General features: G+C 42.3%; 1 protein-coding gene across 5 annotated transcripts in view; it reads left to right on the top strand.

The window, feature by feature from the left end:
- THRB (thyroid hormone receptor beta) overlaps positions 1 to 27,144 on the top strand; it is a 459,282-nt gene that overhangs the window by 382,939 nt on the left and 49,199 nt on the right. Inside the window, exon 1 of one of the 5 annotated variants that reach the window (XM_047769172.1) lies at positions 14,545 to 14,973. The exons of the other annotated variants lie outside the window; for them this stretch is intronic. Coding sequence (XP_047625128.1) covers positions 14,646 to 14,973 — 328 coding nt within the window. The 5' untranslated portion in view covers positions 14,545 to 14,645. Of the gene's footprint in view, positions 1 to 14,544; positions 14,974 to 27,144 lie in introns of those variants that run through there. 5 annotated transcript variants of the gene reach the window in all.

The raw sequence follows: 27,144 nt of genomic DNA, 5'->3' as shown, positions 1-27,144 counted from the left end.
AAGTTCCTGGGCTAGGGCTTGAATGGAAACTACATCTGCAACTTGTGCCACAGCCACAGCAACACTGGGTCCTTAACCCACAGAAGGAAGCCAGGGATTGAACCCACATCCTCACGGACACTATGTGAGATTCTTAACCTGCTGAGCCACAGCAGGGACTCTCTAGTCAGCCCTTCATGACCAGATGTTGTGGAAAAGCCAGAGAGAGATAAATAAGCTGCAAGGAAAAGTCTAAGCAGGCAGGTTCTATGGAAAAGACCTGGGTTTGAATCCTGACTCTTCAAGTTACCAGCTGTGCCACTTTAGACAAAGAGATGGGTTTTTTATTTAAAAAATAGGGATAGCCAAAAGTAATATGGATAGCCATGGCTGCCCTGAAGGACCATCATAAAGATGAAATAAGATGATGTTTATAAACACTCAGCACAGACTTTTAGGTAAGTTCAGTCTCAGAGGGTGGGGTACAGCAGAGGCATCCAGGGAGAGGTGTTGGGTAGGTGGCCAACAGGCAGACCTAGGGGCACAGGGCAGTAGTCAGAACTGTGGGCATTGATCAGGTAGCCTGGTGAGAACATGTGTGGTTAGAAGAAGGTTAAGGATAAACCAAAGGGAAAGCCAAATTGAAAGGCAGGCTGAGGAGTTCCCGTTGTGGCTCAGCAGGTAAGAACCCAACATAGTGTCCATGAGGATTCAGGTTCCATCCCTGGCCTCACTCAGTGGGTTAAGTATCTAGTGTTGCCAGGAGCTGCAGTGTAGGTCACAGATGTGGCTCAGATCTGGTGTTGCCGTGGCTGTGGCATAGGCCAGCAGCTATAGCTTCAATTTGACCCCTAGTGCAGGAACTTCCATATGCTGAGGGCATGGCCCTAAAAAGAAAGAAAACAAATAATAAGGCAGGCTGAGGAGATATCTCTTGAAAAAGAGGGGAAAGAATCGAGCAGAGATGTAGGAGGCACATGAAAAAAGGCATCATGACACAGAGGTTTCTACAACACCATCAGCAGGTGTGGCTGTAGGGGAGGGTGGAAGCAGATACCATAGCATTATGTCCAGAAACCAAAAGATATTGGAAGTCACTGCTCCTTCCCAGAGTTCCCAAGTGGCAATTATAAAGTGTGCTCAGTGCTATTAGACAGGTAGTGACTGGTCACCAAAGCCCAAAGGAGAGGCTGGGTAAGTGGAAATAAGCTGGCCACGTGGAGCACACGATTTCCCCTGGGCTAATTAGGCCCAAAAGCTTTCAGATCAAGGACAAAGCCAAAACACCTGCCACAGCAAGCAGCAAACAGAAGAAAAGAGCTTTGAGAATCCAGGGCTCCAGGTGGCAGCCAGTGAGCATGGAAGAGTTGGCAGAGACCAAGGTAATGGACCACCTTAGCTTTCCTCGAGGGCCATGGTCCTGAGACGTTAGCCGGGACCAGAGTCCCCAGGAGGCTTGTCACCACATGCACTGCTGGCCCCACCCCCAGAGTTTCTGTTTAGTGGGTCTAGGGTGGGGCTGAAGACGTTGAATCTCTAAGAAGTTCCAGGAGATGGTAATGCTGCTGATTCAGGAACCACGTTTCAAGAACCACTAACCTTCGTACAGCACAGGGAACTATATCCAGTCTCTTGGGATAGAATATGATGGAAAATACTATGGGGAAAAGAATGTGTATATATGTATGACTGGGTCACTTTTGTATACAGCATAAATTGGCACAACACTGTAAGTCAACTATAATTTAAAAATTAAAAATAAATAAAAATAAAAACCTCCTGCCCAAAAATTTTTTTACCAATTGCATTTTGAAAAAAAGAACCAGCCTAAGGATTTTCTTTTTTTTCTTTCTTTTTGGTCTTTTTTTTTTGTCTTTTTTTTAGGGCTGGATCCATGGCATATGGAGCTTTCCAGGCTAGGGATCGAATTGGAGCTATAGCCACTGGCTGCAGCCACAGCCACGCCAGATCTGAGCTGTATCTGCAACCTATACCACAGCTAACAGCAATGTCAGATCCTTAACCTACTGAGTGAGGCCAGGGATCAAACCCACAACCTCATGGTTCCTAGTTGGATTTGTTTCCGTAGCACCACAATGGGAACTCCAAGCCTAAGAATTTTTGAAGGGCTGTTTTCTTGAACTCATTCATCCTCTAAATTGATCTATTTCATCTATAAAAAGCTTCTATAAACCACAAAGCCCTACTGTACAGCACAGAGAACTATAGCCAATCTCCTGAGATAAACCATCATGCAAAAGAATATGAAAAAGAAGGTATACATGTGTACAACTAAGCCATTTTGCTGTACAGCAGAAGTTAGCACAACATTGTAAACCAAGTAAAGTTAAGCAATTGGCAAAAAAAAAAACTTCTATAAGTGGGTTGGTGGTATCTTTTGCATGAATGTGTTGGGCAACCTAGTGAAATAAAATACACAACCTCCAGGGAGTTCCCCTTGTGGTTCAACAGTAACGAACCCAACTAGTATCCATGAGGATGGGGGTTCAATCCCTGGCCTTGTTCAGTGGGTTAAGGATCCAGGATTGCTGTGAGCTGCGGTATACATGGCAGATGTAACTCAGATCCCACTTTACTGTGGCTGTGGTGGAGGCCGCCAGCTGTAGCTGATTCAACCCCTAGCCTGGGAACTTTCATATGCCACACGTGCAGCCCTAAAAAAGAAAAAAAGAAAAAAAAATATATATATATATACGACCTCCAAACCTTAGACCTGGAAAGAGAAGCCACCAGGACTGCCTGAATGAGAGCTTCCTTCTCTTTGGAAATCCCTAAGTTATTGGGGCTGCTTGGGACCCCAGAGTGCCTGGTTCCCGCTCCAGTGTCTTCATTAGAGCCATCTTTTTTTTCCATTGCACAGATCAGAATCCCTTCCCTTTATGCTAGTAAACGACATTGCTGCCTTTTCAAGCATACTTTTTTTTTTTGTCTTTTTGCCATTTCTCGGGCCGCACCCATGGCACATGGAGGTTCCCAGGCTAGGGGTCTAATTGGAGCTGTAGCCGCCGGCCCACACCAGAGCCACAGCAACGCAGGATCCGAGCCACGTCTGCAACCTACACCACAGCTCACGGCAACGCCGGATCGTTAACCCACTGAGCAAGGGCAGGGACCAAACCCGCAACCTCATGGTTCCTAGTCGGATTCGTTAACCACTGAGCCACGACGGGAACTCAAGCACACTTTTATAAAAGCCAGTTCTGCTTGGTGATGGATGGAGCACAAAAGCCTCCCCTTGGTAATCATCAGTAGCACCATCAAGAGCTGGAACTACCAAGAAGTTCTTCTCAATTATTAAAGGAGAAAATTAGAAAATAAACCAGAGAACAAGACTCTTTTTAATTTTTTTTAATTAACATATTGTTGATTTACAATGTTCTGTCAATTTCTGCTGTACGGAAAAGTGATCCCGTCATACATGTATACATAATCTTTTTCTCATATTATCTTCCTTCATGTTCTGTCACAAGTGATAGGATACAGCTCCCTGTGCTATACAGCAGGACCTCATTGCTTATCCATTCTAAATGTAATATTTTGCATCTACTAACCCCAAACTCCCAGTCCATCCCACCCCCTCACCCCTCCCTCTTGGCAACCGCAAGTCTGTTCTCTGCGTCTGTGAGTCTGTTTCTGTTCTGTAAACAGGTTCATTTGAGAGCACAAGACATTTTAAAAGAAGAGGGCTTTGAGTTTCTATTCCAAGCCCAAAGGCTTGTTCTGGCCCACTGAGAATTGGTACTTCATGGTTCCTCTGGCCTTGTCTGCCCAATAGTTCTTCTTCTTTGACCGAGACCAAAGAAAAAGACATTCACAGTTGATAGCCTTCCAGGCTTCTCCTCCATCTTTGGTCTGTGACCTGAGAAAAAAACACCATTCCTCCAAGTGGTACATCCCTACAAACAACCTGACCTCCAAAATATCTCCAACAGAACAGAATTCTGTGTTTTTCAAAGGATGCTTCATGGCATGCTTGTAATGGATATTACAAAATACACAGGGTTCTACCATCAGATGTGTTCAGGAAACACTGAGTTACACAAAGTCATGCAAGGTTCAGCAGCTTTCCTTTGTGAATCCCCAAGAGAAGCATATACAACTTTGCAAACTCATTTGACCATAAAACCTCTTTTTATTGCTTTTTCTTCAAAGTATCCCTTGGAACTGATATTTTGAACCACTTTCGGGAAAACCATCTGAATGTTAATCCAGCAGCCATGGTGTTGATTTAATAAGGATCACAAAATTACTGTAATCAAGGGGAGAATGAGTCATGTCAATTCACACATCTAGGTCTGAGGGAGTAAAAAGTTTCAAATGGTTAGTTTGACATGATCCCAGCAGCTCCAGGTTTTATATAATTTAGTAGGAGTCCTGAGGAGGCACACTCAGTCCCTAGGCCTGGGACAAACCCCTTTATTCCCTCCCTCCCTCTAACGCAGTGTTTTAAGCCTAAAGCACCAGAGTTGGGGAAATAAAGACCTCATCTGAAATCCTGATACACACAATGCAAGAGTGGGTTCTGGTCCCAATAGCAAATAAAATACATATGGAATGCAAAGCTCAGAAGTTCTCATTCTAATATCCTAGGATCCTCGGGGAAGCCGCCATCATTTCCCAGCTGTCCAGGGGAGGAGGGCAGTTTGAAGATAGAGTGGTCCCAAAGTGCCAGGAGCTTGCTCTGCTCTCATCTCTAGAGTTGAACTGTGCCTGGATCATGCAGAATTTCCCAGGCCAGGGATCATACAAGCACCACAGCAGTGACAACACAGGATCCTGAACCTACTGAGCCAACAAGGAACTCCTAGGGTTTTTGTTTTTGTTTTTGTTTTTTTTAAAGGAACTGGAGTTCCTGTTGTAGCTCAGCAGGTTACGAATCTGACTAGTATCCATGAGGATACGGTTCAATCCCTGGCCTTGCTCAGTGGGTTAAGGATCCGGTGTTGCCATGAGCTGTGGTGTAGGTCGCAGATGCAGCTCGCATCCCACATTGCTGTGGCTGTGGTGTAGGCCAGCAGCTGTAGCTCTGATTCGACCCCTAGCCTGGGAACCTCCATATGCCGTAGGTGTGGCCCTAAAAGGACAAAAGACCAAAAGAAAAAGAAAAAAGAAAAAAGATGAACAGACGCATTGCACGCTCAAAAAGTTATTTTGCAGCCCTCTTGTTTCCTGCAGATATGTGACCTAACATTTAGAGAATGCCTTCAGCTCTCATCTGGCGAGATCTGGACCTCACCCCTTATATCTATAAGGGATCTTTCCTCAACCTGGGTGGCTCCTTCAGATGCAGGCAATGTTCCTCCCCTTTTTACAACCTCTCTTGGAGCAGAAGTGCTTGGCCCTGAGGACACACATTCCTGATCCCAAGCCTTGATGGAGGTAGATTTAAGAAGCAGGTCTCTCTGTAGCAGTAAAATATAAAACAGTAAACTGGCTCAACTTCAGACAGATAGATGGTTCACAGGAACTTTTCAAGCCTCAGGAAATCTATTTACTGCAACATATAAAATGTTGTCTTGTTTTAAAAGTGGACATAGTTTGGGAGGCATTGGGAGTCCTCACCTTTCTTCTGAAAGGTTGAACAACCGCTCTCACATAGGTGATCAGGGTCAGGAGCCTTCCACCATGATGGAGTCAAGAGGCCTCTGAAACACAGAGCAAGGGACAGAGAAGCTAAATCGTGGAGGATGAGAAGGACCCTGCCCTGTAGAGAGCCACAGGGAGAGGCATTTCAGACAGAGAGGAGCTCGCGCAGTGTCCCTGAGTCACGCAAGTCAAGGAATGGCAGAGATACCTTTTGGGCGGAATGGAGTGTGTAAGAGGAAGCCAGGGGAGGGGTGACAGGAGGTGGTGAAGGAATGCCTTTTAGTGAAGAGTTGGAAGTTTATTCCAAATGCAGCAAAAAGCCATGGGAGGTCTTAAGCAGGGAGGTAACATGATTGGGTGTGCAGTTTTTTAAACATGGCTTGTTGTTGTATCAAGAAAGAATTACAACAGGGCAAGACCAGTGAGGAGGCCATCTGGAGAGTCCAGTGAAGAGGTCGTAAGAGTTTGGTGTAGGGTGACGGCAGTGGAAACAGAAAAGTAGTTGAATTAATTTTTGTTTTGTTTTGTTTTTTGTTTTTTTCTTTTTAGGGCCACACCTGTGGCATAGAGAAGTTCCCAGGCTAGGAGTCAAATCTGAGCTATAGCGTATGCCATATCCATAGAAACACAGGATCCTTAACCCACTGAGCAAGGCCAGGGATCGAACCCATGTCCTCATGGATACTAGTCAGGTTTCGTTACCACAGAGCCACAATGGGAACTCTTAAAAATATATTTTGGATATACATCCAGATAAAACTCTAATTTGAAAAGATACATGCACCACAATGTTCATAACGGCACTACTTATAATAGCCAAGACACGGAAGCAACCTAAATGTTCATCAGTAGATGAATGGATAAAAATATGGTATATATACACAATGGAATACTACTCAGCCATAAAAAAGAATGAAATATTTCCAGTTGCAGCAAGATGAATGGACCTAGGAATTATCATACTAAGTGAAATAAGTCAGAAAGAAAAAGACAAGCGTCATATGATATCACTTATAGGCAGAATATAAAATACAACATAAATGAACTTATTTATGAAACAGAAATAGACTCACAAACATAGAAAAAAACAGGGTTACCAAATGGAATAGTGGAAGGGGAGGGAAGAGATGAATATGGTTATCAAAGGGGAAAGGAGGGGCAAGGTGGGATAAATTAGGAGTTTGGATTAAGGATATACACTACTATAAATAAAATAGATAATCAACAAGGACCTACTATGTAATACAGGGAACTATAGTCATATCATATAATAACTGATAATGGAAAAGAATCTGGGAAGGAATAGAGGCTGAGTTACTTTGCTATATATATACCAGAAACTAACACAATATGTTAAATCAATATACTTCAATAAAAATTTTAAAACAAATTTAGAAAAAATAAAGCTATGGGACAGGATGAAATCACCCACAGCAGGGATGGCAAACTTTTTCTCTAAAGTGCCACATGCTAAATATTTTCAGCAGGTCACATGGTTTCCATCATAACACCCCACTCTGCCGCTGTAGCACAGAGTAGCTATAGAAGCAGACAATATGTAAACAGATGAACACAGCCATGTTCCAATAAAGCAGGTATTAGGCCATAGTTGGTCTGCAGGCAGAAGCTTACTGACTCCTGACCTAGTGAAAATGCAGACTGAGAAGAGAAATATTCCAAGGCAGAGCTAAGGCACTTCAATAATAGTTATTACTATTTATATATAATCATGTCACTTACTATGCCACTCACTGTTCTTTATATTTAACTCACTATCTTGACAATAGCCAATGAAGTGGGTACTGTTATTTCTATTTTAGAGCTGAAAAAAACTATGACCTAAATAAAAAGTTGATTTCTCCCTTTTGAGAAAAAAAAAATTCCAGAGGTTGGCAATCAAGGCTAGTATAACAATCCTATGGACATCAGCAACCTAAATTCCTTCCAGTTTATTCTTCTGCTAGCTCTAGAGTAAGATTCTCATCCTCACAGACCAAAATGGTGGCTGAGGTTCCAGCCATCATATACACATTGCTGGCAGCAGGAAGAAGTAAATGCTAGGGAGAAGAGGCAAATGCCATTCACCACTTGTCTTTTTAAGTTGTCTTTTAAGTTTCCTGGAATCTGCCTTACAATATTTCTTCTATTATACCTCACTGGCCAAAAGTTAGTCACCCAGACACAGCCAGGTGCAAGGGAGACTGGGAAACAGGGCTATGTACCCAAGTAAAATTTAGAGGTTCTTTTACTAAAGCAGAGTGAGAACAATAGCTGGAGTGAAGCTAGAAGCATCTGACCAGTTGTCCTAATGTTTATTAATCTTGCTTCATGTACCTTTTCACAAGTATAGCTGACCCCCCTCTCCCTAAGACATTTCTTCTCAGCTGTCTTTTCTCTCTGGCCCCCACTGTTGAGTCCCACGTACTCTCCAAATGCCAGCTCCCAGGTCACCTCTCTGCAAAGGCGTCCCCAGACCCTGAGGCTGATCCTTCCTGTGTTCCCATGTCATGGTCATCATGCTTTCTTGACTTGTCTCCTTTACGTAACCAGATGACTCAAAGGCAGTGAGGCCAGATTGAGGTATGGAAGGTAAATTTTTAAGAACAGAAGGATATAGGCAGTGAAGCTGCAAATGAAAAAAAAAAAAAAAGAGTGAGTTTGCAGGAAGTCCTGATGCCCAGTGAGGGGCTGGACTTGGGCGCCCAATAGAAGAGCAGTTCTCCAGGTTCACTGCCTGTAAAACATAACCTGGGCAACTTGCAAAAACCCTCACCCTTGGGTTCCTCTCCACATCAATTACATCAGAATTTCTGAGGGTGACACTTAGGCACTAGTGGTTTTAAAATTTACAGGTGGACCCTCGCCAAAGTGGGTATAGAGGGAACATTCCTGAATATAATCAAAGCCATTTATGATAAACCCATAGCAAATATAATACTCAATGGGGAAAAACTGAAAGCCTTCTCACTCCAATCTGGAACAAGACAGGGATGCCCACTCTCACCACTGCTCTTCAACATAGTTTTGGAAGTCCTAGCCACAGCAATTAGACAAACAAAAGAAATAAAAGGCATCCACATAGGAAGAGAAGAGAGAAAACTGTCACTGTATGCAGATGACATGATACTATACATAGAAAACCCTAAGGACTCAACCCCAAAACTCCTTGAACTGATTCATAAATTCAGCAAAGTAGCAGGATATAAGATGAACATTCAGAAGTCAGTTGCATTTCTGTATACCAGCAATGAAATATTAGAAAAGGAATCCAAAAATACGATACCTTTTAAAATTGCACCTCACAAAATCAAATACCTCGGAATACACCTGACCAAGGAGGTAAAGGACCTATATGCCGAGAACTATAAAACTTTCATCAAAGAAATCAAAGAAGATGTAAAGAAATGGAAAGATAGTCCATGTTCCTGGATTGGGAAAATTAATATTGTAAAAATGGCCATCCTACCCAAAGCAATCTACAGATTCAATGCAATCCCTATCAAATTACCCATGACAGTTTTCACAGAACTAGAACAAACAATCCAAACATTTATATGGAACAACCAAAGACCCAGAATCGCCAAAGCAATCCTGAGAAACAAAAACCAAGCAGGAGGCATCACTCTCCCAGACTTCAAGAAATACTACAAAGCCACAGTCATCAAAACAGTGTGGTACTGGTATCAAAACAGACAGACAGACCAATGGAACAGAATAGAGAACCCGGAAATAAACCCTGACACCTAGGGTCAATTAATCTTTGACAAGGGAGGCAGGAACATCAAATGGGAAAAAGAAAGTCTATTCAGCAAGCATTGCTGGGAAACCTGGACAGCTGCATGCAAAGCAATGAGACTAGAACACACCCTCACACCATGCACAAAAATAAACTCCAAATGGCTGAAAGACTTAAATATACGACAGGACACCATCAAACTCCTAGAAGAAAACATAGGCAAAACACTCTCTGACATCAACATCATGAATATTTTCTCAGGTCAGTCTCCCAAAGCAATAGAAATTAGAGCAAAAATAAACCCATGGGACCTCATCCAACTGAAAAGCTTTTGCACAGCAAAGGAAACCCAAAAGAAAACAAAAAGACAACTTACAGAATGGGAGAAAACAGTTTCAAATGATGCAACCGACAAGGGCTTAATCTCTAGAATATAGAAACAACTTATACAACCCAACAGCAAAAAAACCAATCAATCAATGGAAAAATGGGCAAAAGACCTGAATAGACATTTCTCCAAAGAAGATATACAGATGGCCAACAAACACATGAAAAAATGCTCAACATCGCTGATTATAAGAGAAATGCAAATCAAAACTACCATGAGATATCACCTCACACCAGTCAGAATGGCCATCATTAATAAATCGACAAATAGCAAGTGCTGGAGGGGCTGTGGAGAAAAGGGAACCCTCCTCCACTGCTGGTGGGAATGTAAACTGGTACAGCCACTATGGAGAACAGTCTGGAGATACCTTAGAAATCTATACATAGAACTTCCATATGACCCCGCAATCCCACTCTTGGGCATCTATCCGGACAAAACTCTACTTAAAAGAGACACGTGCACCCGCATGTTCATTGCAGCACTCTTCACAATAGCCAGGACATGGAAACAACCCAAATGTCCATCGACAGATGATTGGATTCGGAAGAAGTGGTATATATACACAATGGAATACTACTCAGCCATAAAAAAGAATGACATAATGCCATTTGCAGCAACATGGATGGAGCTAGAGAATCTCATGCTGAGTGAAATGAGCCAGAAAGACAAAGACAAATACCATATGATATCACTTATAACTGGAATCTAATATGCGGCACAAATGAACATCTCCTCAGAAAAGAAAATCATGGACTTGGAGAAGAGACTTGTGGCTGCCTGATGGGAGGGGGAGGGATCGGGAGCTTGGGCTTATCAGACACAACTTGGAATAGATTTACAAGGAGATCCTGCTGAATAGCATTGAGAACTTTGTCTAGATACTCATGTTGCAACAGAAGAAAGGCTGGGGGAAAAAATGTAATTGTAATGTATACATGTAAGGATAACTTGATCCCCTTGCTGTACAGTGGGAAAATAAAAAAAAAATTAAAAAAAGGAAAAGAAAATAAAAAGAATTGGATTTTCAAAAAAATAAATAAATAAATAAATAAAATAAAATTTACAGGTGGAATTCCCTGGCGGCACAGCAGGTTAAGGATCCAACATTGTCACTGCCGTGGCTTGGGTTTGATCCCTGGCCTGGGAACTTCCACATGCTGTGGGCGTGGTCAAGAAAATTAATTAATTAATTAAAGTTTATGGGTGATTCCAACATGCAGCCTTGAGAATAAACACAGCTGAAAGGAGAAGGAAAGAGAGACCAAAAGAGGGAAACAGGTCTCCTTCAGAGACCTTAAGGATTTGTTGCTTACCTACCAGGTTTCCCAAGCAAGATCATTACTCTTACCCTTTTACATGATTTCCTTCCCTCCAAGGACAAAAGTGCATTAAGATAATAAATTATTATTGATCGAAACACTTCTAATGAGAATTATTAAAGCCCCTCCTGAGTTTCTTTCTTTCTTTTTTTTTTTTTTTTTCAGGCAGTTTGATGCTCTATGGGTCAAATAACTCGTAAGCTTCTCTCGAAGTAACTAAATTAGAGTAGTCAGCCAGGGAAATAAGAACACAGTCTGACTCAAGCTCACCTCATTTGTGACATATAATATGTTTAAATGGCTTTATTGACTTCACAAAGAAGCAGCCTGGATCGATCACGAGTGGCAGCGTGGTGATTGCTCCTGTCAGGGTGCAAGGGGCCATATTTCAACTTCAGTGCCAGCGTGGCACTCCATCTCCAGCTAGCAGGAATGAGAGCGTCGCTCCTTCAAAGAAAAGAGTCTCCCCACTTGGTCCAAGAAGACTACATTTCAGAAACATTTGTTTTCCACCAAAGAGAAAAGTTAGCAAAGTAGGTTCTCTTAAATATGTTTCAAAACTTGTTTCCCATTCTAAGAGTTCTGAGGGAGGACTTCCCTGGTGGCACAGCAGGTTAAGGATCCTGCGGTTGTTGCTGCTGTGAGGCAGGTTCGATCCCTGGCCTGGGAACTTCCATCTCCCATGGGCACAGCCAAAAAAATAATAATATAAGATACCTGAGAGAATTCAGCTCTGTTTTCATTTGATCAAAATGCTATTGAGGAGTTCCTGTTGTGGTTCAGCAAGTTAAGAACCTGACTAGCATCCATGAGGATTGCAGGTTAGAATTCTGGCCTCACTCAGTGGGTTAAGGATCTGGTGTTGCCACAAGCTGCAGTGTAGGTCACAGATGCGGCTCAATTCCAGCGTTGCCTGCAGCTGCAGCTCCAATTCAACCCCTAGCCCGGAAACTTTCATATGCCATGGGTACAGGCCAAAAAATAAAGCAACAAAAAAAACGGCTATTGAGTCTCAAAGGTCTTCCAAATGTTTAGTGAAGACAGAGAGAATCAACGTTTTGGAAAGGCTCTTTTTTCTTTCTTCACTGCAGAATGTGGATCCAATTCTAGGGCCGAAGAAAACTCTGTTTTCTCAAGCACATTTAGAGATTTTGGAAAATTGTTTTGAAGTGTTCCTTTGTGATGAAATTCGAGACTCTTGCTTTCATTGATATTGTTACTGGTGAAAAGCAAGAAATTGCTTGGATTTGTGCCTTCAGTGAAATAGAAAGGGAGCCAGGAAATGCAGTGGGCAAAACTGCAAACTTGGATGGATTTGACATGCAGCTTCTAACCAGAAAAAGAGGTCTTGGAACATATGTGTGTGCCAGGAAAGAAAACTGCTTTATTGAAAGTTTAATTTTCAGATTAGTTTGGGGAAATTTGAGATAAATAAATGAGATCAGAGAAAAAAACATAAGGCCTGGATCCTTTTTCCTGGGGTTTTCAGAAAATAGTTATTGCTTCCAATGAAATGTTTTGACATTTTCAGTAGGGAGAAAATGTTAATTGTAATGTTATGTGTATATGTTCTTAAAAAAACACTTGTGAATAAATCTTTTATTTAGTTTACCAGTCATCAGAGAGTTAAAAAAAAAAAAAAAACGCTATTGAAATGTTAGCTGTGCTCTTTATTCCTTATGGTTCCTTTCATGCTTTCTAGGATGTTGCAGTTCTTTTTGGGTTCAAATGTGCCAATTTGGAGAAAATTCCTTTGCTTGTTTTAAAAATTCCTTTGTCAGTTCAGGTGCTGTTTTCCAAGAAGTCTCATTATGAAACATCCACGGGATCTGCTGGGTTTCTTCCGTCATCTTCTCTCATCTGCTGCTTGTTCTCTAATTGTTGACCTTCTTCCCTGAATCAATGGCTCCTTTACTGCATGGTGTTAGATAGTCAGCACTTACAGACACCCTTCCCAACTGTGGTCCACTTGACTGTCTATTGAATACACCTGCTGTTAAGCTGCTTGGTGGCAGGGACCATGATTGGCTTTTTGAATGGCCCCCTCTGCTCCCCCCACTTCTCTGTTGTACTTCACAGACACTGCAGAGATGTTTGTTGAGTGACTGTAATACCCTCCTTTCTCTGGTCCTAAGTTCCTGCCTCAAATTCCACCTTGCCATTGGCTGGAGCTTTGCATCCAAAGTGGAGGTGTCACTGTTGAATAGTACAATGTTCCACTGTCTGTGGCCCCTTAGGAGGGAAATACCAACAGGTCACCCATTTGGGGACAGACCAGCCCTGCAAACCGAGTCTCCAGAAGAATGAGAAAGAACTCCACCTTCAAAACAAGCAGCGCCCACCCTCTTCTGAATCATGGTCTAAAATGCATGTGCTCACCATCATCCACATGGAGAGAATACCATTAGTCATCATCTTCACAAACATTTATGCCCTAGTTGGATATTTATTTTTGTCTTAGTTAAGGGATACAGTGATTCCCCTAGAAAATACATTTCCCTTTCAGGGGGGTCACTATCAATGTCAAGTGCGTGGAGACTACTTAAAATCACAATGAAGTTCAAAAATCATCTCGAGAGCCAATTCGAATGGGAGTAAAATGAGGGTTGTACACAGTTTCCACAGGCAACTGGGAAGACCGCTGTCACTCACGATCACAAGGGGGACACTGCTCTCAGAGCTAACGCTCCTCCCTTAGAGTCCAGGCACAGCCTCCTCCATCGTGTACTTACAAACACAACCAGGAAAGAATGAGCAGAGCGGAGTGAAGCTTGAGGTCCTGTGTCAATTAGGCTAATGGTGTAGAAAATCACCAGGAACAAGGAGCAGAGCAGAACTCACTCCCCGACACCAGCAGTGTTTTCAGATGTGCCTCCCGTAGCATGTTGTAAAAACCTGTGTGTCCTCTGTGTCATTAGGAAGGTGGTTGAATCCTGCTTTAAAAACCCGTCAGGAGCCTTCAATGACAGATGTAACCTCTAACATTTGTGTGCCTAGATTAATTTCCTGGAATCAGTCATCAGGCTCGTTACTTTTGGATTTTCTCTGGTCTGAGCTAATAAACTAGATTATTGATTTTCGGATTTTCTGCATATCCAAGGATATTCTCTAAGATGTCAGTATAATGTGTGTCATGCTTAAGTTGTCAAGCAAAGTGACATAACAATGAGTAATCATTTTCTGATCATGTTGAAAGGGGTTAAAAACAGCGTATAAAATGGATCTTCCCAGCTTCGGAGCAACAGAAACCTCCTTGCTGTTACTCCTCTGGCTGGGTGGAGGTCAGCCCTACCTGCCTGCCATCTTCCCCAGGAATTAGCTTCATTCACAGCCTAAGACCTTGGATAGTCAGAAATCTGCTTTCCAATATGTTTGAATGGCAGGAGAGCTCCAAAGACACCTCCACCTAAATAGGATTTTAGCACGTCGGGTGCTGTTCCAAAGTACAGCAGGCTGGGTTGCCGTGTGGCTGGTGGTGTTTATTCATCTCCCTTCTCCTTTCGTGTGTATGGCTGTACGCTTCTCGCCGTATATGCCCGGCTCCCGGGGTGTATGGGCTGAATGCATGCATAGAGTGCGTGTATATGTAAAGTAGAAACGGAACCAAGTTAACAACATGAACTTCTGCGTGCAAGAACTCTATGAAGTCCACCCAGCTGCCGGCAGCAACTGCTACATGCAGGCCACTGATTATTACACATATTTCGAAGACAGTCCAGGTTACACTGGTGGCAACGCTCAGGCTGTGCCCAGTAACAACATATATATGGAACAGGCCTGGGCAGTGAATCAGCCTTATACCTGTAGTTACCCTGGAAACGTGCTGAAAAGCAAGGACTCTGACTTGGACATGGCCCTGAATCAATACAGCCAACCTGACTATTTCACGGAAGAAAAGCCTACTTTTTCTCAAGCGCAGTCGCCAGCGTACTCTCAAAAAAAAGGTAGGGACTGTTTTACTTGCATTGGGTCAGAGTTTCCATGGGTGTCTCTGCGGTGTTTTAAAGTTACCATTTGCATCCGCCTCATCAGACTTTTGATTTTGAACGCTGAATGTTTGAAATTAAAAAGAACAGGAAAGAGAGGTTGCTAAGTGATTGAAAGGGGTCCTTGAATAACAAAGATTTCCAAGCATTTTTTTTTCTTTATCTAGGAAAGCTGGATTGAGTGGGCTTTTTAGGCTGTGTGTGTTGTATATATCAATTGTGTGTGTGTGTGTGTGTGTGTGTGTGTGTACTTCCCAAACTGAAAATTGTCAGCTTCTTTGCTAAGGAAGATACGTAAAGTCTTCCCCTGTGTGGACAGGACTCTGGCGTTTGGAGTGGGATCCTTCTCCTTGGCTCAGGTTCAGATCAAAAACTCCTTGACTTTTTCTTGGCACTTCGTTTCAAAAGTTTATTTTAGGTAATCGGTCAATTATTTTAGCGATTTTTCTGACTGTGCTATAATGTTGATATGTTGGGATTTGTAAAAGTTCTTCTTAACCTATTTACTTAGCCATGTAAACTGTAAGGAATCCACTTGTCATCATACCAAGCCGTTAAGAACATAAAACTCAAAAAGAAACTGATCCACCTTATCTTGCTGCTGTGTCCCTGAAGTTGGACGTGTCTGCCGTCATGCCAAACGAACTCTCTGTACGAAGGAAAGTGAAATAGCCTTTGAAATAGCTAGTATTCAAATAAGTGCAATATCCATTCATTTTAATAGACACTGCGGCTTTCCAACGCTGTTTAATTCTCTGTCGGTAGAACATGTCTTAGTGTTACCAAAAACTAAAATAAAAGCAGCAAACAGGTAGTACTCAAGGAACTTAAAAACAACTGCCAGCTAGAAATGCTTTTGGAAATAGCATAAATTCTAACACAAAGATGCCAGAAACTTGTCTTTTCTGTGTACAATCCACATTGCAGAGGAAACCAAATTTACAGGTTTCCATAACTTGCAAGAATATAATGCCCCTATGATCTCAAAAGATGAATTTCTCTGTGAAGTGATCTTAAAATATAATGTGGTTCATTTGATTGTGGCTCCCATGAATATTATCGCTTGCTTTTCTTAAAGTGGCTCCACAATTAAAAGTAGCCCATTTTGAAAACAATTATAATAAAAAAAACTAAAAGTAAAATCCCTTTTAGTTTTTACCATACACTGTTTCTATTTTCTGTGCTATTCCATACCTTACAAATATGAAATACAAAGGGAATTACAGCATAAAACACATTCAGAATCGTTCTTCTGCATTTTCATTTAGCTTCACATCTCTTAAAAGTCATCAGAATTTCTCATTTAATACAAGAGGCACACGGTGGAAATCCGCTAATGGGAACATTTGAGATAGATCGTATGTTTTCTATTTCATTCATATTACACTTATAAGTAATTTATCTTTGAAAAGAAGTTAACATTGCCTCATTATAATGTGCTTTTCATAATGTAAGATCTCAAGAAAATATTGGTCTGTCTCTGTATTTGGGCATTCTCCTATTCTTAAAAATTCTTGCAAAACTTTAAAGGCTTTTCTTCTTTTTTCTTCGGTATTTTCACTGCATTTTCTTCACCCGGGGAACTAGAGAATATTTGCTTATAAAATTTAAACCAGTGATTCTTTACTAATTAGCTTGACGCAGGGAACCAGAGGCTAAGACACATTGTATGCATATATTGATGTAATTTCTCAAAGCCATATGCCATTGAAAGGCCACAGCCACCTGCCAACCTCACTAAACCAAAGCAGGCAAATATTCTTAAATGCACCATTATTTACTGTTACAAGTCTTTAAGTAAATCCCAGTAAAACTAAACCCAGCTGTTAACTGTCTCTTAGGACAAAAGGTCGTACCCAACATGTTTATCCATATTGATCCATTATTGATTTTTGTTGTTGTTGGAGAACATCAGTAGTATCTCCTTAAGGCAAAATTAAGACTATAAACAGGTGTTCAGCGGGGCAGGCCTCATTATTCCAATTGGATTTTTATCTATTTTCATGAAATTCATAATTGCTTCATCTGTGCTTGTCGCTGTCACAACAGCTCTATACACTCTTCAATAATGCAGCTGTCTAAACTTTTTCATTATTTTTATTAAGAGTGGCTTATTCTCTAGCCTTTAATTGGAGTTTTCTGGCATGCAGAAAATGATCATAATCTTGTAAAAAAAAAATGTGTTAGAAGTACACACCGATGAAATAAAGGAAGGCTATAGGACCCAATGACAAGACTGGTTATCTCAACAGTAGACTTTAGAATGACTTAGTTCTCTTGGTGGTGTTCTTCTGTTTTTACATTTATAGCCAAGAGGAGGAAAAGTTATCGAGCTCCTGAAGCACTGAGACTCTGAATTAATGGAGAGTCCAAATTCAGTTCATTGAATCAAATATAAAATAAAACTTTAAGGTAGGGAGTATAATTTTCACATTGAGAGGGACTGAAATGCAGAATGTGATGTCTGTCTCTTATTTCGTATGGGAGAAAACACATGTTTGACGTTTTAAAGTTAGGGATAAATAAAGAGAACTCTAGCCATCGCTAAGAAGATACAAGTTCCTTTTTTTTTTTTTTTTTGTCTTCTGAATAACACAACCACGGTTTGTCATGTTAAAAATCAGCCAATACACCCAGTTCTGCTTCACTTCCTCCTCCCTGGCTCAGCTCAGGAGGAAGGGGGGATTAAGTATAGAAATCAGACAGAGGGGAAGAGAATTGGCAACCACGGTGCTGTGTCTTCTCCTTTGTGGCCAAAGTTTCAGCATAACTAAAAGTTGATGTCCGTTTTTTTTTTTTTTTTTTTTTTTTGCAGGGGGTGCTGGCTGTTTCCACCAGAAATTCCAATTGCATTCCAAAGTCCCCAAACTGCTTGAGTCTGGCCGCTCTGCGGGCAGCTTGGCCAGCCTGCCTCTGGGTTCGTTTCAGCAGAATCCTAACTTGGAGTGTCTGTCCTGTGCAGCCTCCTCCACAGGATTCTTTGCCTAACATCCTCTGTACCATCATTGCAGGAGTTGCATGTCCCAAAAGTAGCTTGTGTGTCTGCATGCATGTTGGTTATCAGGGCCAAGAGAGTAAGAACTTCCTGTTTTTGAGCCAGGATCAAGGAGATGGGGTGTGTTTGCCCTGTTCAGTTCAGGGGTTTGATGTCACATGTGCTTGTTCTACAGCCACATTCTTAGCATTGTAGAAAGAAAAATGAATCATGGAAGCAGGAACTCCACCTAGATCTGCCCTTTATCTATCTGTTTTCATTGTTCCTCTGCCCCTGGTCAGGAAGCTAAATCTTTTTTTTTTTTTTTCATGTTCTGCAGCACTGTCGACTGCATGTGAGTAATTGTGTAAATATTAGAAATGGAAATGAAATGGTAAGGTAGGGGATGTTTGAAGTGACCCCCATATCAAGAGGACTGGATTAAAAACAAGAATTAAGCCCCAGAGAAACATGGTCTCTAGTTAGAATTTCCTAAGCCTTTTTGAAAGTTAAAGAAGAATTGCTATACAGTAGAGTTGGGGATAAGGAGGTTCCAAAGGCTGCTCTTGGGCGGGGGGCACGGAAGTACTACATTAGAAGCAAGTACCTTTAAACTCTAGAATCACACTCAGTCCAGGGAGAGGCAGGCAGACAGGAAAGGAAACCCCAAAAAAGGAAGATTTATGAGTCTCATTGCCATAATGACTCCCATGAACTTGAAAGTGAAATCATCACACACTATCTCAGCTTCTCTCTCTCAGCCCTTCTCTCCCTTCCTTCCCCCTTCTCCCTCCCTTTGTCTCTCTCCCCTACTACTTCCTCTCTACCCTGCTCTCTCAGTCTCTCCTTCTCTCCCCCACTCTCTCGGGCTCCTACTCTTCCTCTCTAGTTGAATTTGCTTAATTTAAACACCTATAGGATTGATCCACCCAATGAACTAAGCATTGCAGGCATCATGTCTTTAATATGTAGATGCAATTACATTGAGAATGGATAAGCAATGAGGTCCTGCTGTAGAGCACAAGGAACTATATCCAAGCACTTGTGATAGAACATGATAGAAGATAATATGAAACAAAGAATGTATATACATGTATACCTGGCTCATTTTGCTGTACAGCAGAAATTCATTAACAGAACATTGTAAATCAGCTATAATCAAAAAAAAAATTATATAACACTTAAGAGGTTAATGCAACAGCAGATTTTTATGCATGCTTATGTAATTGTAAGGATGAGGATGTAAAGTTAGGATTTCGAATTGGGCACTGCCACCCAAATGTTATTGAGTCAACATGACTCTGGAAAACCACAGAACCATTTTTTATTTTATTTATTTATTTATTTATTTATTTATTGGCTGAACCCAAGGTATGGGGATGTTCCTGCCCAGGGATCGAATCCACGCCATAGCAGCTGCCCGAGCTGTTGCAGTGACAACATGGGATCCTTAACCCACTGTGCCACAAGAAAACTCCTAGAACCATTTTTTCAAACACAAAGTACACATGCTGTACTTTGGTTAAATAAAATGTCTCTCAGCACCAAGAAATGCAAGCAAAAAAACAATAGTTGTTTCTAAACCAAGTTCAAATGCAGACAAAAGCATGAGCTGACTCCTCTTTCTTCCATTTCCTGAGGTATCTGTCTTATCAAAGACAAGTCCTTCAGAGATTTTATTATATGCCCTAACCCTATCCTAAAGCATCCACTGCCATTCCTTGAGATGAAAGCTTAATAGCAAGAGTCCCAAGTCTTATGAGAAACTAAAGTCAAATGCCATCAGGCTTCTTGGAGGAATGTTAGTGCTGTTTATGGGGTTCACATCCACCACCTCATATCCCTCCACAAAATCTTTCTCGAGAACTCAAAGGTTTTTTTCTCAGCTCCCAGCATTCAGGTGTCTTAAGCCTAAGGTCCAGTTGCTTCCAGCTCTACCATCTTCTCTGGTCCAGTTTTTAAGACCCCCTTTCTCATATTGATATCAATACCAGCTTGCTTAGGATCTGTAGTCTCCCTTTTTCACATCCTCCTGGCTGCTGGCTTCTGTGCGCTGTCCTTGGTACCATGCTCATCTCAGCATCCTCTGTTCCAGCCACCTTAAGAGAATTTCCTCATTCTCCAGAAATGGTCACTCCACCCACCCTATTCCTTGTCTGCAAATACTTCTCGCCATGCTTTCCTGTTCTCTCTCTGCATGCCCCGTCACCTCTCCCCCAAAGTTTTCTCCTTCTGGTCAATCCATGGCAGTTCTCCTCTGCCCTCTCTGCAGGGCTCATCCTCAAAGTCTCACACCCTTTCCATGACCTGTTGCAGCAAACCGTGACTCCACCAACACATCCCTGTCCTAAAGATTTCCATTTGGGTTCTGGTTTTGTGCTTCCACCCACACCCTCCATTTCAGAAATCTCAGCCAGTTTCTTCTGCCATACTGTCATCAAAAGTGGGGTCCAGCTGCTCACTGCTTTAAAGCCAATTTCTCTGGGTTGGTGAAAAGGAGCGTTTACTTTATTTCAGAGGTCAGAAACCCCAGGTGGCAGGAGGATGGACTCATGTCCAAAGGCTGAATCCCCCTCTGCCTCCACTGCTGACAGTCAGTAGGCAAGAGCTCTAAAGGGGAGTTTCAGGGTTGCACAGGCTGGGGAGGGGGCTACATGCAGAACCAGCAGTCAGTTCTGACAGTCATCTTGAAATTGGTTACATGGTGGTCTCATCAGTGTCATCTTGATAGTTTTAAGTACAGTTAATCTTCAGCTAAGGTCAGTTTTTTTCCACTTCTTTGAGGCCAGTTCTAGGAATTGTGGCAGCTTGTGTCATGGCTACAGCCTGGGCATCTTGTAGTTAACTTCTTCCACCTGGTGGGGTTTCAGTCTCTACAAAATTGTTCAAAGGATATGGCTCAGAATTTTATCTGTAGCCTTTGAGAAGGAATTAAGTTCTTTGACTTTGCTTCATGACTAAACTATTACTATTTGCTTTTGTTTGCTTTCCTTTGCTTCTGCACTTTCTCACTTCTCTAATTAAACTTATTCTTTGGGTAAAGCTTTTCTACAGACAAAAGGCAGGTGGAGGACATCGGATGGGGCAGGGGGAGGACCATAGGGCCCTGCTCTGTTTCAATACTGCTCCCAACCCCTGAAGCAATTCTGTTTTTTCCCAGCCACACTGCAGTGTGCACCCTGCCCTTCTCAGCCTACATCATTTCAGGTCACTAGTTCATTTCACAGCCCCCCAGCCTTTTCTCTTTAACCAGCACCACATTCTCTCCAAAAGCCCCACTCCCCATCGGCCCTGATCTCAAAGACCAGTATCCCTTGTCTAGTACAGCAGCGCTGAATCATTTGTGTAAATCATCTCTCTTTGAAGAAATTAATTATACAGAATGTGTACTAAACCAGTTTCTCAGTCTTGGCGCTAGTGACTTCTGAGGCCAGATATTCTTTGTGGTGGGGGCTGTCCTGTGCCTTGTAGAATATTTGGCAGCACTCCTGGCCTCTAGGCACTAGATGCCAGTAGCATACAACCCTCACCTCATTGGCTGTCTCCAGATAGTGCCAGATTCCCTCTTGGGGGCAAAATCACCTGTAGTTGAGAAAACTGCATTAAAAGAAATTAATATGTGGAGAACATCTGAAGCAAAGGATCTCTTGTAAAGGTTCATTTTGGAATGTAAAAAAAATCCCTCCTCAGCATTCAAATTGAAAAGTTTAGATTTTTTGGAGTTCCCATTGTGGCACAGTGGAAACAAATCCAACTAGTATCCATAAGGATGTGGTTTCGATCCCTGGCCTTGCTCAGTGGGTTAAAGATCTGGCGTTGCTGTGAGTGTGGTGTAGGTCACAGATGTAGCTCGGATCTAGCATTAATGTGGCTATGGAGTAGGCCTGCAGCTGTAGCTCCAATTCAGTCCCTAGCCTGGGAACTTCCATGTGCCATGGGTGTGGCCCTAAAAAAACAAACAAAAAGTTTAGATTTTTGTATGTTGAGTTGTTTCAAAGTGGAATATGCTTGAGCACACATATCCATCTATACATGCAACATGCTACTTACATGTGTGTGTTACAGATCGGTCCCATTGTCTGGATTGGGGTGTCTTCATCATTTAGGCTTATTTATGTCAACTCTGTCTAGATCATAAGCACATGAAGACAGCAACCTCCTTTACTCCCCTCTCTGTGACGTACAGGGGTGGCTTCAGGGAGACCAGAGCAGCTTATAACAACAATGAGGTGGGAGTTCCTTGGGATCTAGTGGTTAGGAGTTGGCGCTTTCACTGCTGTGGCCTGGGTTCAATCCCCAGTCTGGGAGCTGGGATCCCACATCAAGCTGCTGCACACTGTGGCAAAAACAAACAAACAAACAAAAATGAGATTATCCTGATGATAAAGGCACCTGCTCCTTGCCTTCCTGTGACATCAGGCTGAGCAGCTGGCCATCCATGTTTTTAGAGCTATAGCCTTGAAGTTCATTCTGAATGAATATTCAGATAAAGAAAACGCACCCATCTTTCTCAAACATACAAGACATGAATTAACTCTGGGTGCTTCTGTGTAAGCCCTGTGCCATAAATTAACTCCCAGAGCAAAATCAGAGGCAGCCACAGGGCCTTTTCTCCCCTCTCCCTTTCCACACTCTCCTAACACATTTTACCTTCCTGCTTTCTAACCCGTCCCCTCTTTTAAAACAAGTGATCTCCTTAGCGTCAAGGTTCTAAAACTCCAAAGCTTATGATTACCAGAGAGCTGACACTAATCAGAGAGAGGCACAGTTGTTCCAGAAGGACTACTTAATTTAAATTTTTCAACCATCACACACATTGTTTCTATATTATGGGATAAGAATTTTCACTTCCATACAGAAATATCTTAATTCTTTTTTTTTTTTTTTGACTTTTGTCTTTTGAGTATCGCACCCACGGCATATGGAGGTTCCCAGGCTAGGGATCTAATCAGAGCTACAGCTGCCAGGCTACGCCACAGCCACAGCAACACCAAATCTGAGCCGTGTCTGCAACCTACACCACAGCTCATGGCAATGCCAGATCCTTAACCCACTGAGCAAGGCCAGGGATCAAACCCGCAACCTCATGGTTCCTTTCCACTGCACCACGATGGGAACTCCACTTAATTCATTTTTTGAATTCCTTTTTTCTTCCTACTTGTGACAAAGATAAAAATTCTGTGAAACAGCTCTTTACATATGGAAAGACAATGCTGAGTTCCTGATGTGGCTCAGCAGTAATGAACCTGACTAGTATCCATGAGGATTCGGGTTCGATCCCTGGCCCCAATCAGTGGGTTAAGGATCCAGTGTTGCCATGAGCTGTGGTGTAGATCACAGATGTGGTTCAGATCCTGCGTTGCTGTGGCTGTGGCATAGGCCAGCAGATACAGCTCCAATTCTACCCCTAGTCTGGGAACCACCATATGCCATAAGTATGGCCCTAAAAAGACCTCCCCCCCACAAAAAAAAAAAAACAAAGGAAGGAAAGGAGGGAGGAAGGAGGAAGGAAGGAAGGAAATTGCCATAGTTTCCCATTTTTCACACAAAGCAAGAAATCCGCATTTTATATGAAATTCTGATTTTGAAAATTGGCTGAGAATTTTAAACACTCTGAAAGCCAAACCCCGAAAACTGTCAGTGTGTGTGTCCTTTTGATTAAAATTTTGACTGGAGTTCCCATCGTGGCGCGGTGGTTAATGAATCCAACTAGGAACCATTAAGTTTCGGGTTTGATCCCTGGCCTTGCTCAGTGGGTTAAGGATCCGGCGTTGCCATGAGCTGTGGTGCAGGTTGCAGACGTGGCTCGGATTCCATGTTGCTGTGGCTCTGGCGTAGGCTGGTGGCTACAGCTCTGATTAGACCCCTAGCCTGGGAACTTCCACATGCCACAGGATCAGCCCTAAGAAAGACAAGTAAAGTAAAATAAAATAAAATAAAATTTTGACTGACTCACTATACCAATCTTTTCCCTTTCCTAGTGATTTTCATCTTCGAATGGTTTAGCTGTAATCATGGATTGTAAGATTATGTTAGCTCCTAAATGTTGGAGTCTATGGGAACAGGGAGAAGGAAGGTTAGTTAGGGACTCTTTGTGTGTGAAACTGTTTTATGCCCAAGCCTAGCCCTAAAAAATATATAGTTTAGTTTCAGGAATTCTTTCAGAAGAAATCATCTAAAACTCAATTTGTCCCTTTTCCTGCCCTAAGGCTTTCAGATGAAGGAAACTGAGAGTGCTTTGTCATCATGTTCTCTCCCCTTTTCTGGATTAACACCTTCAGCTTCCCTTTCCCTTCTCTGCCCCCCATGCTCTAGAGTTCAAAGACCTGGGACTCGGGCATCTTCACCCCCCAGCCAGCCAGAGGGCAATGTGTAAAGCGAAGGTACTCAGTAATTCCGTGAAGGTAGAGCAGAGAGACAGTGCTGTTCCAAGGAAAGATTTCATGAATGGGAGCCCCTGTGCAGCTCTGCTGGGAATTCGCAGACAGCAATGAAAGAATACCTTTAAAGTTAATGCTACTTCAAGTTTGAGCCCATGTCTTACACAATGAGCCATACATATTTTTTAGATAAATGGATGGATGGATGGATGGATGGATGAATATTGTGTTTATCAGAGGGTTAAATATTAATGTGATACAAAACTTGGTATATATAATACCAAGTATTAAATGTAGAAAGAATCGGGATTTATATCTTGGGAAAAAGCTAAAGGATGAGCTGTTCAATTTTTTTAAGTATATAAAGAAGTGACAGCAAGAAGAAGGTGCCAATGAGGGAGGGGGAGCTTAAATCAGAAGAGCCTGAGCTGTGGGATGATTTCAGGAAGTTCCATATAAAACTGGAAGAGTGACAAAACATGCTAATGGTTTAGCTTCCTTAAGGATGTGAAAATACATTCTCATTTGATATCCTGACTCAAACCACTCAGGGTTCTTTGCTCACTCTAAGCTGATAATTCCACATGTGAATTTCTGAGCTGCCCAAAGTATGTCCCACCACTGGTGATAACCACTGCTCCTTTTAGATGCCAGGACTGGTTTACTAGGCAAGTGGTCTTATGTGAAAGGTAAAGTTAGCCAGATTGGAAATAGTCTCTGAGCTCAGCTCCTTTCCCCTCTGCTCCATCTAGCCTCCTAGGCAGCTCATTCTACTTTACACTTACCATCAAGATCAGTCTGCCTAGGAGTTACCTGGAGGCTCAGCAGGTTAATGATCCAGCATCGTCACTGCTGTGGCGCGGGTTCCTGCTGTAGTGCAGGTTTGATTCCTGGCCTGGGAACTTCCACATACCAAGGGTGAGACCAAATAAATAAATAAATAATTTGCTTAAAAATAAAATGAGGAGTTCCCATTGTGGCTCAGTGGAAACGAATCTGACGAGCATCCTTGAGGATGCAGATTCAATCCCTGGCATCACTCAATGGGTTAAGGATCCAGCGTTGCCATGAGCTGTGGCGTAGGTCGTAGATGCAGCTCGGATCTGGTGTGGCTGTGGCTGTGGCATAGGCCAGCAGCTACAGCTCTGATTCAACCCCTAGCCTGGGAACCTCCATATGCTGTGGGTAGGGTCCTAAAAATACAAAATAAATAAATAAATACATAAATAAAGTGACTTAGAAAACACACACATTAAAAAAAAGAATCAGTCTGCCTTATGTTCTATTCCTAAGGACTACAAGTCTGCTGAGATAACAAGGGGTGCCAGTGTTTCTTTTTCTGAACTTAAGATGCTCTTAGAGGGAGTTCCCACTGTGGCTCAGCAGTAACAAACCCAACTAGTATCCATGAGGATTTGGGTTCCATCTCTGGCCCTGCTCACTGGGTTAAGGATCCAGAGTTGCTGTGAGCTTCAGTGTAGGTCACAGACACAGTTTGGACCCTGCTTTGATGTGCTTTGGTATAGGCCTGTAGCTGTAGCTCTGATTCAACCCCTAACCTGGGAACTTCCGTATGCCATGGGTGCAGCCCTAAAAAAAGGGCAAAATAATAGATGCTGTTATAACTCACTCAGAAGAGAAACTAGCCAGCCTTCTGATTTTACCCATTCATGGGAAACCAAGTGATTGGCACTCAGTGCAAATCAAGAAGCCAGGCTTATTGCCTATGGCATGATTTCTAGGGCAAATGTACACAACTTTCCCTTCCACATAGCAAGTCCTTCTGAGAATAAAATTTTTAAAAGCTAATGTTAGCTACAACATGGATAAACCTTGAAAACACTGTGTCAAGTGAAAAGCCAGTCACAAAAGAATATGTATCGTATAATTTCAATTGTATGAAATGTTGAGAGTAGGCAAATCTGAAGCAACAGAAAGGAGATTAGTGGTTGCTTAGGGCAGAGTGGGCAGAGGAGTTGGGAGAAATAGGGAGTGACCACTAAAGCTACCAGATTTCTTTGGGGGATGATGAAAATGTCCTAAATTTGATTGTGGTGATGATTTCACAACTCTATAAATATATTAAAAGCCATTGAATTGTAGAGTGTGTGTGTTATAACTTAATAAAGCTCTTTGCAAAAAAGGTTAAAAATGCTAGTAATATTTTACCATGTCTACCTATTATATATGCAGAATAATGCTTAGCAGTTCCTCAGACACTGCCAAGTGTCCACTCAAAAAATCTCTAAGTCCATTGTTGAACAAACAGATGGAGTTTGCTTTCCTAATAATATGCTTGATAAAGTGACAGCATAGTTTATTAGTCTGAAAAATAATGCATCTGAGGATATAAAAGCTGGGGAAAATACATCATCTTTGGCCTCTCACAGAGTCATGGTTTTTCTGGGCATGATTAACCACCCTTCTTTAACAGTCACCTGGGACAACTCGCAGATGCAATTCTTAGGTGAGCAATAAGGTTCCCAAAGTGTGTGTGTCTTATTTGTTTCTAGGCAGAACCCAACACTGACATCCATTGAGTGTCCACTGCTGGCAGCGTGCCCCTTCCTCAGCTCACCATAGTGGCCAGCCCGTAACTCATTTGGGGAGCATGAAAAAGAAAAAGGATGGAGAGCAAGCAATGGCGAGGTTCTCTAGGAGAGGTCGTTAGCATTCGATGCAGCCCAGTATATTCAGTCACCTTGAGAGAGTCCCCATCTACCTGCTCATGCTGTGTGGGATTTTACTCCCTGCTGACAGTTATTTAATGATGAA

This window comes from Phacochoerus africanus, chromosome 1 (genome assembly GCF_016906955.1).
Source record: "Phacochoerus africanus isolate WHEZ1 chromosome 1, ROS_Pafr_v1, whole genome shotgun sequence".
NCBI classification, from domain to species: domain Eukaryota; kingdom Metazoa; phylum Chordata; class Mammalia; order Artiodactyla; family Suidae; genus Phacochoerus; species Phacochoerus africanus.
This window is presented reverse-complemented; position numbering and strand designations above follow the sequence as displayed.